General features: G+C 35.0%; 1 protein-coding gene across 7 annotated transcripts in view; it reads right to left on the reverse strand.

Annotated features, from left to right (window-relative positions):
* Positions 1–760: 760 nt before the first annotated feature.
* Positions 761–14,385, reverse strand: part of LRP1B (LDL receptor related protein 1B) — a 669,756-nt gene continuing 656,131 nt past the window's right edge. For 3 of the 7 annotated variants that reach the window (XM_027748979.2, XM_027748987.2, XM_039386366.1), the window contains 5 exons: positions 11,036–11,112; positions 8,818–8,908; positions 6,366–6,510; positions 5,266–5,364; positions 761–3,019 (listed from right to left, as the gene is read on the reverse strand). In XM_027748979.2, the coding sequence (XP_027604780.2) occupies positions 2,879–3,019; positions 5,266–5,364; positions 6,366–6,510; positions 8,818–8,908; positions 11,036–11,112 (553 nt within the window). In that variant the 3' untranslated portion in view covers positions 761–2,878. Of the gene's footprint in view, positions 3,020–3,449; positions 5,365–6,365; positions 6,511–8,817; positions 8,909–11,035; positions 11,113–14,385 lie in introns of all 7 variants that reach the window. The other 4 variants (XM_039386368.1, XM_039386367.1, XR_005565475.1 and 1 more) reach the window with 4 other exon arrangements.

The raw sequence follows: 14,385 nt of genomic DNA on the forward strand, positions 1-14,385 counted from the left end.
CTTAATCAGTGACGCAGGCATATTTAGCCAGTTTTTTTTCCTTCTAATTTTGTGTTAATTTAAAACACAAATAATGTGGCATTAGTAATAGCAAGAAGGCTGTGGAAATGTAGAAAGTTAAAAACATTGTTCTTGTTACTTGTAACATTTTATAGAATTTCATGCCCAAAAATATTTTACTGAATTTAGGAGGATGCACATGTAGGTTATTGATCAGGTTCTCGGTCTTTCACCCTTCAGCTCCTTGTGTGTTCTGCACAGCACCAGAGCCTGTGGATTCTGGGACTGTTAAAGGATTGGGGAAATAATTCCCGTGGAGAACCTTGTTAAAGTAAAAAAAAACAACAAACAAACAAAAAATCCATTGGGTATTATTATACTGATGTGTGAAGATCTTCAAGCATGGCAGTGGTAGAGCTCAATATCTCCATCAAAATTCTGCTACATACTTACAACTGTATTCTGATCTAATAACTAATATCTAATAGCTCCACTGACACCAACTGTGTATTTCTAAGGAAATTAATTTTTTTAAAATAATTTAGTCTCAAGCAAGGGTAAAGTAAATAAAAATGTCTCACCTGAAAGGAAACATGAGACATCACAGAAAGTAAATTTCATCAGGCCCGTATGAGTTCATGATTTCAACCTCATGTTACTTGTACACCCACTAGTTAAAATTTAGTTCTACCTGAGTACTGAAGATAAAGAGATTCTCTGCCAGAAAATAAACAGTAATAATGTTTCTGAAATGTCCAACTACTTACACCAAATAACAACTTTAATTATAGAAAAAAATGAGGGCCTAATCCATCTCTGATGATGTCAGCAGAATAAAGGCAGAACCTGTGGAATCATAGCTGTGTGGTATGAAACTATTTAATACAGTATTTTTATAGAAAAAATAATAGTTTTAAAATTCTATTGACATAATGTACAGCTATACACCTAAGTTATCCAACACGTGCAGAGCTGCAAAAACATTCAAACAGAATTTGTATAAAAAGCAAAAATTGTCATTAAGAAAAGGGATTTAGCCATTTGTACAAAGTAATGTTCTTTTGCTTCAATTTGCTCTTTCTTTAGCTTTCATTTTATAAGTTAAATTTAAAAATTAGTCAACACACTGAATTAAGTATGTAGATTTTCATTTAAATAAATCAGTCAACAATTTTTTTATAAAGTATTTAACACTTCATTGTAGAAACATAGGCAAAATGACTATTATAACCAAAATGAAAAATACTGTTCAATTTAAAAAAATGTACTTAAACAAGAACCTGAAAAAGTTTATGATATGCATAACATTGTTCAAGCAAAATTGCACTAGTATTACATAAATCAAGAGTTTTATAAAGGCCCCAATATGGCAAAGTTTAGAAATAGGTAGTATGCATGCACAATAGTACAACAAAAATCTTTTATAAAACAGCAGTTATTTTTGTAATGCTTGTACAAAGGGAATAAAGAGCAACCACAAACATATTTAATCTGTTAGGTTAATATATTATGATAGCTAAAAGTCAGTCATGTCTAGCAGAGGAAGGAAGAATCCTCTACAGTATATGTGTGAATACGTCTTTTGTGCCTTTAAAGTTATGTATAAAATATTTTGATTCAGTTCAAACCTGAAAGCAATTGTATTCTTTATTTCCATCAAAATTAAAAAAGGTGAGTCAGATTTTGCCTCTTAGCAACAACAGAAAGCAGATCAGGTCAGAGAAGTGCTGGAAACTGATACTGATGCTTTTCACTTTTGATAATTGGATTTTGACATTTAACCCAGGCTACTGAAACTTGGGCTTTGGTAAGGTTTCGCTAATATGCAGTTTGGTTCGTTTTACCTCCGCAATACCAGAGTTTACCTTAATTTAAAGAAACTGCTGTGTTTTGAATTCTTTAATATCTCTAAACAGGCATGAGGGTTTTTTTTTTTTTGTGATTGTCAAGACCGAATGCTGTGATCATCTGAGTGTGCTTAAGGTTTGGGGTTTGGTTTTTTCCCTACTGCTCGGTACGTGTTGGGGAATTATTAATCCGTAAGTAATGTGTGTGATTAAGTGAAAAAACATAACACATGTGTAGGCAATGCCCTCTTGTGCTCTAGGGTGGCTACTGTCCTACAGGACTGTTGGAGTTCAGATGCTTTGTCCCACAGCAAGTAAGGTTTCAGCTTCCAAGATATATCTTTACTATGTTCTATAAGGTTTTAATAAATACAAAGCTTGTTTACATGGTATATATGTTTAGTATATCATGTACAGTCACTGAATTTCTGAAACATAATCATTGTGTTCATGCAGATCATTAGATGTCTCATTTCTATAGTCTTGTTTATTTCTTGGCAACCTAAAGCTAATTTAAAAGCAAGTTATGTATGTTTGTGAAAAGTTATCTAGCTTCATCAGGATCTGAAGAGAAATTCTAATGGGCACAAAGAAGAGAGTAGACCATTCAATCATTCTTTCACCATTTAAAATAAACAAAGTTACACACTGTACTACAGCTTCCAGACTACATAATGAAAAAGTGCAGATACCATCTTCATTGATTAAGTAGAACCAAAAAAGTTCATAGAAAATAGATTGCTCATTTTCACGCTACAAACGAATACGTTGTTTGCCATTTTAACAAATTTAAAGGTGTGTTATTTCAGCAGCATTGTTGTAAATTGTACCGTAGTGCAGTTTCTTTTTCATAAAAATACCTTACAAATGGTCAGTCAAAAGTCATCAGCAAAAGAAAAACCCAGAAAACAATCAACCAAACAAAAAACAGAGGTAATGCTGATGCCAAAACAATTATAATACTGTTGGTACATAGAAAAGTAATCCTTATATTTTATACATTTATACAGAGTATAAAAGGTAACAGCAGATTATGCCACAGTCTCCCTTATCCCAATATCTATTTTCTTTGGAAGAAGTTCTCTTCTTTCATCAACACTTGCTAAGGAGTTTCGACAGTTTTGTCCATCCACGTATAACTTTGCATATACTGGATTGGCGTAATTTGTTGGCTGCAGAGAAATTAATAAAACATTAGATCAGCCAGATTAAACCAAAATTAACATTTATGGAAATGGAAATGGTTTTGTTAAAGCAACAAGTACACATAAAATACAACAGGACATATTTAATAGATACCTGGACATCTGAAAACCTGATAATGAGTTAATTATTTAGTTAAAAATTAAATTCATGATGAGACATGCTATTAAAATAACAAATGACGTGACATGCAGCACATTATGATATTAAAACCATAAAAACAATGACAAAAATTAAACGAAAACCTTGAAAAAAAATGTCTCTGAGGTTGACTTGTCCACCTTATTACACTGGAAGATTTCAGAATAGATATGAAGGAGTTTATAGAGAAGGTGCACTGTGAGACCATGTGACAAGTTTAACAGTAGAAAACTGCAGCCAACAGTTTCCATATATTACCTGTTCTAAGACATCAGCATCCCATCAATAGCTGACCATGTTTTCGAATTCTGTGGCCCAAATACACAACATGATTTGACCAAAAAATTCAATACTTGCGTAATGTAAATTAAACTTTAATAATAAACCAGCATAAGTGTTAATATATCATAGTAGTTACAGATTGAGAAATCTTTTCTCAAAAATTTTGGTAGTTTGGACTGTAATGAAAAACATCTATTGAAATGAATGGTACTTCAGTAGAGGACAAGTCCATTTTTAATGCTGCAAAACACTTCAGTGTGTGAGAAATCTCCTGAGCCTGACAGCACAGAATGATGTATAACATGGAGGAAAACTTTCTCTCCTGTCACTCATGCTAAGGAGAGAACATTATCCAAGGTCTGTCATGTCTCTACTTCTTCCTTCACACTTTGTGCCTTTATTGTCCCTAGAAAACCTTTGCTATCCAAGTCGATGTTCAGCTTTTTCCTATAATAACTGGAAAGGGTGTCTTGTGGTCAAAATCTTCCTCTTCCTTATAACTAGTGGGACAGCACAGCTGTGCTTTCACAAATACTCAGTCGTACTCCAGCAAGCTCTAAAATAGGGAAATTAATTTGTTTGGTGTACATAACAAATGGCTAAACTTTAAATTACCCAAAGCAAAAATGGGTAGGTTTTCTTGACTTGCAAATAGCCTGAGTACACCCTGGGAAACAAGGAATGAAAGATGTCTAGAGTCTTAGTTCTTCTTTTCCCTGTTGATCAACACTATTTCTGAGCCCAGGATTACAGTCAGAAATTAAGGAGAACAGAAATTTAGTACTATTTCAATCATCAGGACTTTTTATCTCATTGACAACCATTATTAAGGATGAAAAGCACAACAGAACAGACATCTGGCATCTATATAGTGCCTTATGGAGTTATTAAAATTATATATAATAGTAATCTCTGCCTCATGATACCTCTTTGAGTGGCTACTGATACCATAATGCAGTACAGTGAGGTACAGAAAGAAACTGGAGTGACTAGAATTTACAAGAAAGAGTTAATGTTACAGATGGGCAAATATTCCAGCTTTCATCATCCATGGTTCTGTGCTCCATCAGAAAAATCACACCCTATAAAAATTGTTAAGCTACCAAATACAACATATTACAATCATGCAAGAACGTAAATGGCACAAAAGATGAATATATTTTGAGGCGCATGAAAATGAATGTCGACGTCTCTTTTGTAGTTTGAATTTCAGTGTTTGCAAACATAATGCTAAAATGTAGTAAAAAATCTGATGTTTCAGAAGGAACTGGTTTATGATACAAATCCATTGAAAACTGAACAATCAAAAAACCCACTGCAAATAATAAAGGAAATTGTTAATTTTGGTGTGCGTCAAAGTCCTCTTAAATAAATGCACTTGTTTCCATTCTTTGGGATCATATTTCAGTTTGATAAACTTGATAAATGCCTGTAATTACATAAGAACTGCAAATACATCAAGATACATGGCTGTGAATGCCATGCTAAACTTGTATAATGTTATGGAAAAGCATCACAGTGTTTACTGGTTTTTCATTCCTTTGCAAAGACAGACTTGCAGTTTTAGATCATGTTACAATGATGGGTACAGGTGAAATTTTGTATGCAGGGAGGGACCCTTTATTTCAAACAGAGAAATGTATTATTTACTGTTGTTCTTCTTTCCATTAAAAGAAAAAAAAACCCAAAATTAAAAACAAACATAAAATGCCTCTAATCAAAAATGACAGACAAACTTTCTTTAGAAAGGGGCCGATGTGGAATGAAATGGATTTGAATCATCATTTCTCACCCCTGTTGATAGTGGTCCTTTCAAGTCAGAGTTTAGGTAGATTGATGGAGCTGTGTGGGGAAGCTTGAATGCAGTGGGCCCTCCCCCTATGTATCTGGCCTGTATAAACAGAAAATTTTAGTTTCTGTGCTAGCAGAGCATTTTCCATGTGTAATTATCAACACTGTTAAGTAAACAGTGCAGCAATTAAAGACAATATTTTAGACTGATCTACATTTAAGAAAATCTTGCACGTATCCCTCAGTACGAAAAATAAAATTCAGCATTTTGCAGTTATTTTCCACTAAGGATTAGAGCCAGACTTCACAATAAGCACTGGTTCAGTCATTCTGCCTCCAGTGAGTAACTCCATTTTCAGCTTACCTCTTGTATTCAGCACCCTGACTATGTGATTCAGCAATGACATTCCTAGAGCTACCAGTAATCCTGTTATTGCTTTGTCAGAAATGCCACAGAGGGATGGCTGCCCTTTGGTGTATGTCTGATTATGGAGCTCTAGGAAAGATATGGCAGCATTACCCCATTCATCCCATGTCACATCACTCAGGGAGCTCAATCACTGCAGAGTGGTGCTGCAGAAGTGACAGCATCTTATACAAGGAAATGATAATACTTACTAGCTTTGTGTAAACATTTAATCTATCTATCCTGCCAGGAATCCCAATTCTTTATGCCTTTGGAAGTTTTCAGGTGTGAAATAAGTTAGTCTCATATGTATGCATGCACTCTTTGATGCTTCAAACACAGGCTGTACAATAATATATTTCCATTCAATATTTGCCACTAGGCTAAAAAGATAGATTGTGGTTTGGCAACTTAAGGCAGATGTGTCTATGACAAAAAACTCACTTTGTAGTTCAGTTCTAACACTATTTTGGTAAAATACAGGTACTAGGAAAAATGATCATCAGCAAGAATCAGACTACAAACCAGCTGTTAATATATACATGACATTTACTCTAATGAAATCCAACTTGCAATATTCATTAACTAAATCTAAATGTCATTGTTCTATGCTTCTATTCATTACATTTAAAGTCAAAGCCTTTGTAAGACACAAAATAAGTAGTGGTTTTGCTACTAGAAAAATAAAAAATTACCTTTTCTGCATTTACAGTAAAATCTGAGGCTAAAAGACCACCTTCACTGTGGTCATGGCCCACCTCATACATGTTATAGGATGGATTGCCGATTTCTACGTTGATTCCTCCATTTATCATGGGTTGTCTTCTGATAGTTTTTGTCCTACAATGCATAAACACAGAAAAAGAGAAGCTAGGGAGTTTTCCAGTAATTTTTTTGGATATTATGTTTAATATCTAAAAGCAACGGGATGAAAAAGTGTTTCCTGCAGAGACAATCAGCAAATCCTTCCATTTTCCAAGCAAAGTAACAATCTGAGTCTATGTATAGATCTCCCAGAAGCCGGAGGTAGAATGTTACTGTTTCTCTCAGTTTGACTGTAGTGGTGTGAATTCATACAAAGTGCTAACTCGTTGTCCAATAACACTGACTTCCTCTGATTATCTCCAGATTTCCTTCACTTCCCAAGGAAAGCCTTTAGAACTCACTGCAGATTCCCTGCAGGAATGAAGTGAACCTGAGTCATGTTCCCTCCCTCATCCACTTCACTTCTATCTCAAATCGGTTGCCCAAAGTCAGTTGTAAACTGAGGACAAGGAAATGGTTTCATTACAATGCATTAAAAATGTATGAACTTCTCATAGCTCCAGTTTGTATTCCCTGCCTGGTTATTGGAAAGCTGAAGTTCAACTTCTTTTTTTTTCAAGCTTTGGTAAAAGACAGTCTTATTTTTAACCTTGAACTAGGTATCAGTAAAGATAAGTGATTGAGTTGAATTGTTTCAGTTGCTGAATTCATTTCTTTCAGCTAAGGAGGTGATTTCAGTCTGAGCAATAGAAATAAACTCAAGAGGGTAATTTTTTTCCAAATGCAATATGTTCTCTAGAATTACAAGGGAATAATAGGGAGGTCACAGTCAGGATGACAACAGTAGAGTCCTCTTGTTGGTTGAAAAAGCTGTAGTCAGTGTTTGAAATCCAATATACTAAATGGTCTGTATTTTTAAGAAATAGCATAGAACAAAATATTTTCTAAAATAAGCACTTTACTGTAGCTTATAAGTGCTGAACAACTACACCTACTTTAGCACTTAACAGTCTTCTTTGAGGAGATAAAATTACCCTAAAATATATTTTCAAAGATAATTTTAAGAAGAAAATTCTTTATTGAGGCTAGTTCTATTTCTCTACTGAAAATCTATTATTTAACAAGTGATTCTCAATAACTTAAATAATTTACAGGCCAGCAACTGGTTTTCAGGATTTAGCTATCACTAAAGTTTGTGTTTGAGGTACAGCAGCACATAATGACATCCATAGAGCCTGGCACGGTCAGCATTAATACCAGCATGGACAGGGAACGTATTTATCTTGTTGGCTTTATAAAAAAGGTTTTAAAAATTAATGCTTACTAGTTTACACCAGAGTCTGCAGGGGAGATGCCAGATCATAGCAACTTAAAAGATTCTTTTAGCCTGGAGGACTGAAACAGCCACGTAAATGGTCACATTTGCAGAAACAGCAGATTCATCACATATTTCTAAAGGACTTAACAACAAGAAATTATCTTGGTTTCAAAGGTGGGGTAACAAGCCCCAGGAGAAAGGAAGACAGCTGCTCAAGGCCAATGAGCAGGACAGCTACAGGCCTGAAATAAATGGTTTGTTGTCTGATTCCCGCTCAGGACTTCCCTAGCGGGCCATGTTCTTATTACTAGGAATCTTTCCTTGTTAAATCTGCATCACCATCAACATCAGATTCTTGTTTCTCTGAACACGAGAAAATTAGCAGTTCTCTCAGGTGTGTGCATGCAGCAGAAACACTCCCTGCCTGCCTGGCCACCCAACATGGCCTTTGAAGAAATGGTCAAAGTCAAAAAGTCTAATTCAACTGCCCAAGTTCCTCATCAGCTCTAAGGCATCTAAATTTAAGGGAACAAAATCAATCCTGGAATTTGGCTTCCTATGCAAGATACTACAGGAACACAGTAATGACAACAAGGTTTGGGACTCTACAGTAAACACTTTCATCATTGTTTACATCTTCACTATGACTTGAACAATATTAATTATGTAGTTTCAATGAAATACATTAATTCTATTTATTAAGTTCTCTAAGTCTCTGGGTAAAGTTATTAACACTTGTTACTAACAGCCTTGGCAGGATAGAGCAAGGTGCATAAGAACTGCAATTTTTTTTTTCTAGTGTATGAGGAATATAAGTATAAATAATAGACGTGGTTGTTCCAGCAAGAACCAAAATATAATTAATTCAATTCACTGCATCGAAAAACAGGTTTTGGATCATTTGTTGTGTGGCTTTTTTTGTGGTTTTTTGTTTGTTTGGTTGGTTTAGTTTTGTATTTTTAATATCTACTCAACATACATAAAGTGATTTTTTGTATATCAAAAAGATGCACATACTTTAAAGATTTATTTTTTACCTCATATATCAATATAAAATTACTCACCTTCGTTTTCTTTTGCAAAGAAATAGTCCAATTACCAGAGTAGTGATCAAAGTCACCAGTAAAACAAGAGGAACAATGATTGCTATGCTTCCTAAAATAGAAGGGAAGTATCATTGAATACTCATGGCTTCATAGCTGTAAAACAGTTAAATTAATAAGAAAAGAATAATTTCCCGCACCAACAAATGCAATTTCATGTGATAAGCTTCACTGATTTGAGATTTTAATGCTGATCAATTAAAAAAAGCAACCTCATTACAGATAATAGTGTACACACAAGTACTTTTTTAAGCAAAGCAGGAATTTCCTCTTTCTGGATACCAATATACTTTGAACTAATTCCCTGCCCTCGTTTGCAGCAATACCCTGTGAAAATATGTGGAATTACTGAACAGTTTAGACTGGAGTGGCCTCTGACTGCCACTATCATCTTCAGCAGTTTATGTCATAGAGCTATTAATTTAAAATATTCAGTAGACTTGGTTTTGATTGAAGAATTCATTAGCATTTATATGTATTTACTACTTTTATTAGTGGAAAAACAAAAATTAGTGAACAATATTAATTTCTAAATGGTTGCTGCATTCCTGCATTTTACTGCATTGCACTTGAGAGCCAACAATTTTGTTATGTTGATACAAGCAATGACAAAAACTATGTGCTTATAACAATAATGCTTAATGCAGCAGAAAAACAGTGCCCAGATCAGACAGGGATGTTAAAGGCGAGGTGGGAACAGGGAAGAAGTAAATGGGCCTAACATTATTTTGGCAGATAATTTCACTGAAATGAGACTACCTGCAAAATTAGAGTCAGCAATTGTGCCCTTTAAAGAATTTCTCAGCCTTACTGTAAGTACATGGTAGTAAAGAAATACATGCAGCAAATAATTTTATGTTATAAATAATCTAGCCCTTATAAACTACAGCACTCCAGCATAAAGCCAGTGTGGAATGGCATGTTTAATATCACAACCCTTAACTGGTGGAAAACAAAAATATTGCTGGTTGTTTCATTGGCTCCATTTACTGGTTTATTAAAAAAATAAGCTCTTGGCACTCTCTGCTCTACATTAAACACAGTCTAAATAAAGAATTGAAAAATGCCTTGAATTCTGCCTGAAGGCTTACTGAAAGCCAAGTCAGGTTGTCAGAGACAAGAAATGAAGTACTACTGAATAAAAAACTTGAAGCATCCTGAGTTCACTTCAGCTTACTAAGATTCAGCATGTAAAGAACATTACAACAAGGGCATTTTAAGAAAACATGTGATAAATAGCTGGATTAAGTTCTACTTAGGAACACCCCAAAATAAAAAAACAAACCAAAACAAAAGAAAAATAGGTTAATTTTGTCTTGGCATGTAAACTTCCAAGAAAAAAACCCCTTAAAAACAGCCCACCAGGCATGAATTGCTGTTTGGTAACCATGGTGCAGGCTGGGGTCTAAGAGAAGTCATTTCCCAAATTAGAGCAGGTATTCCCTCAGCACGAAATACTGATCTGGGTTCTGGCTGCTTTTTTGCCTATTTCCAGTTTTAAGTGTTCTTGCACTTGTCCGGATCGCTGGGAAGATTTCATCTAAGCATCAAGCTGACCTGAATACTGGGTAACTCATTTTACTGCTCCACTTGGGCTAAAAGTGATGAAGACACATACAGCAGGGTACTATCAGCATACTCAACACTCTGCAGGCAGCTCTGTCCAGTTTAAAGTGCCAATAGTGTAGCAATACCTTCCTTTTATGCTCACAGATGTGTTTAAAAAAATATGACAGGAGCTATTCTAACTTCCAGGATGATTTTCACAGTAGGTAAAATTCAAACCTCTGCAGACAGCCTGTACAAAAGTTATGCACCACCTGCAACTCTATTTTTTATGCTTTCAGTAGGACTTAAATGGTCAGAGGTCTCACACTAGTTCTCTGCACTGTGTTGATATCGCCAAATGCTTGTCACTTGATACACTTTCTTCAAGAAAAGTGCAGTTAGCCCTTGGAGCAGTGAGTGTACAGCATGGCCTGCATCCAAACCACCTCATGTAACACTCAGTGATGATAAAAAGTCAAGAAATACCTGCATTTGTTTTTTTTTTTAAAGAAAAAGATGCAGGTAAGCAGCACATTTCACAACACGAAATCACATTCTATAATATTACCGGCTTTAGATTTCTAAACAGAGGCAAATTTGACAAGTAATAGCAGTTAACTGAAGGACTTACTTGTACTGATATTGTCAGACTTGCTGCTTTTGGGAGCTGGCCTCTCACACTGTGTGCCTGACCAGTTGGCTGAACATCTAAAAGGATCCAATTAAGATGGTATAAAGTTAGTAGATGTCAGCTATTAACACAGTAACCTTAACACAGTAACCTTTTAAAGTGACCACCAGTATCTTCTCAAGAGCTACATGAATGACAACAGTGATTCTACAAAATCAACAAGAAGCCTCATGGAAGAAGTCAGCACAACTCTGCAATGGCTCTTACAACATTCTGAGTGCATTTTTAGTTTAAAACTAGAGCTTTGTGTCTTCAGTTTCTGTTTTTACCGCTGCAATCTTCATTCCAGAGTCCTTTTCTAAAATGCTTGAATAATAAAACAAAAGGCTTAATCAAAAGTATATAACATCCTATAATTTTAAATTTTGAACTTTATAACTAGATATGTATTTGCAGAAATATAAATACATGTGTGTAAGCAGGCATGGGAGTGAAAGCATCAAGAGTCGTCCTAAAGGGACAGGAACCCTAAATACTGTTTATATTCAGTATGTGCTCCAGGAGGCAGGTGCCTGGATAAGCACACAGCTTATTCTGCTATAATTTCCTTCTGTGAATATCAATAGGCAAATATTTCTTCCATTAGGATTCAGAACACTCTCTGTGCATACAAGCAAACACAAGGAGTCCATGGATGCAGACTCAGCAAATCCATCAAAACCAGAAACAAATACCTGAATGAAATTCAATTGCTTATTCATCCTGCTGTAAATATGATTAAGTTTACTACAGAACCTCAAATTCTCTGTGTGGAAACAGCAGCAAGTAGTCACTTTTCATCTGCCTCTGTTGCATATTGTGCAATGAATCATGTTTTTTCTAAGTATTTTTGAATTATTTATGAATTTCAACATAAGCTATCTTTAGGGAGGTACAATAGAGTGTTACCCTCACACAGTTCTAAGAACTCCTGCTACCTGATGCCTTTCTAAGGATTTAACAAATTGCAAAGTTTAGAGAGCAAGTTTAGAGTTTAGGATGCTTAGTGACTGACATTGTTCTATACTAAAAGGTTTGGAAAGATACAAAATATTCCAGACAAAACCAGTGCTATTCTTACACGAGACACCCAGCCAGCTTTGCTGGGGATGCTTTTGACTCTTTTACCTTTGCAGATCACTGCAAAAGAATGGTTTTTTCTCTCTTTGCTCCTAGGTCTATTCCAGCACAACCCAACACTCAGATAAATCTCTTTACTGGGTTTCATATTGAGCTTGAACTTTTTACTGGACACTAATTTCATTTTTGGTACAATGGGTTATGAAGGTGCTTAAACTCTACAGAAGGGAAGGCACAGACAGTCTTTAAAAACATTATGATTTATTTGTATATATTGATTATTATTGCTAGTTAATTCAAAAACTGTCACACAATAGCTAAATTGCATTATAATTTAGAATTTTGCATGTTTACTGAAATAAGTTTGTTTACTTAAATAAATATGGCAAATACACAGTTAAGTTTCCTCACTGCAAAGGAACCCCCAATTACCAATTAATTACACACATTATGGTTCACGACAACACACTTTATAGCTGAACTCAACTGACTTTTCCACCTGCTTACCACCACTTGAGCACATTCTAAGTCACAGGGAACACATGACTTTAATCTTTCAAAAGATACATCTGTTACTTTTTTTTTCAGATCTCTTTAGCAATTACATAAGATAAAAATACTTGCACTGACAGTCTACCTTACTAAGATACTACTTAGGGAATTTGTTTTTTAAAAATATCAGTTTTCAACCTACAGCTGCAAAATAAGTATATCCATTCTTGGAGAAAAACACTATATATCTTTACATTTAGAATATTCTACTGGACTCCAAGCTGATGGCATATGACAACCATGAAATAAAATCTTTATATTTCTTACTGAAATTTTGCATCATTGTTGCTTGGGATTCAGCCCATGTGATTAAAACTTGTTATGAGAGGCAATATGCATTTAATGCTACATTTTTGAAAGGGAAAGATTTATTTGAGAGTTGGACAAATCTGAACTCTGTACTTAAATCCTTATATTCAAGATTTCAAATGCTTCCACTGTATATAAGAATAATTGTGATAAATCCGTCTTAAAACAGTTTAAAGAATATAAGATAGTGAGACTAGAAAAAGAATCACCATAAGTTCATGAGAAAATTGTGTATAATGTGCAATTATGTTCTCCAAAATCTTATAGCAGGTATGACATCACAAGAGCTGGTAAAGAAACAAATCCTACAGGTTTATATGCGATAACCAGAGGGAATAAACTAAGGCAAAAATATTGCAGTTCTGTACCTATCTTGGCATTTTAATTGTAAAAATCAGCAATACTGAAATACATTTGAAGCATTTGATAGAAGTCTCATAAAAACATCATTAGTTGCCACTTCATTTTGATATTTTCCAAATGCTTGCTGTCTCCAATAAACTTCAAAGAGGCTGAAGTTGGCAGGATGGCTGTCATTTCCTTCTAAACTTTGAGGTAAAATGATTGCCCAGCAAACTACTACAGACTTGTCTTGGGCAGAAAGAATAGGAAAAGAAATAAAGCCCAGGGGAAAGTTGTGTTTTCTGCATGGAAGTTTGACACACAAAATTGGCCATGAGCAGGCACATGAATAATGATGGGGTTGGGACATGGACAACTGTTCATGTGGGAACATGGGAAATGAGCAGGTCTTAACCAGTTTCAATTGTCTTCAGACAGAAATTGTTCTTAATAACATAATATGTTATTATATAATAACATAAAATGTTCTTAATAAGCATTTTCTGGTATTAGGACACTGAAATTCAGACTGCTCCCATACCTGGCATGGGAACTGACTCCTGGTTCAATTTGATGCACAGTAGTTTGTACCTTTACAAACAATTTAGTACCAGGAGCTTTTGTTCTGTACCACTGCCAATAGCTGTATGGTCAGACAGGGCATTTGCAGTATGGCCAAAGGCATTAACAAAGCTAAACTACATAAAGCCACTGGTTTCACATTTATATTATCAAAAACTGGGAATAAAAAACACTGAAAATGCCTAATCTGAGCTACCCAAACAAATACAGATGGAAACAGATGGGGAACTTGACAGTGAAGGACAGGTTGGAGTCAGCTGAGTGCTACAAGGTGCTACAGTGAACATCTTAAGGTGCAAATCCCCAGTTCCCAACAGAAACAGTGAAGGATCAAAGAGCAGCAATATCACAGAGAATGAGAGTGTGAAAACTGAATGTGAAATGGGATAAATAAAGGCTGTACACGGGCTGCTGCCAAGGTCATCAATAAAACTATGCTACAGCTC

The sequence above is a fragment of the Pipra filicauda genome, unplaced genomic scaffold (assembly GCF_003945595.2).
Source record: "Pipra filicauda isolate LSUMZ 115617 unplaced genomic scaffold, ASM394559v2 scaffold47_size6085603_pilon, whole genome shotgun sequence".
Taxonomy (NCBI): Eukaryota; Metazoa; Chordata; class Aves; order Passeriformes; family Pipridae; genus Pipra; species Pipra filicauda.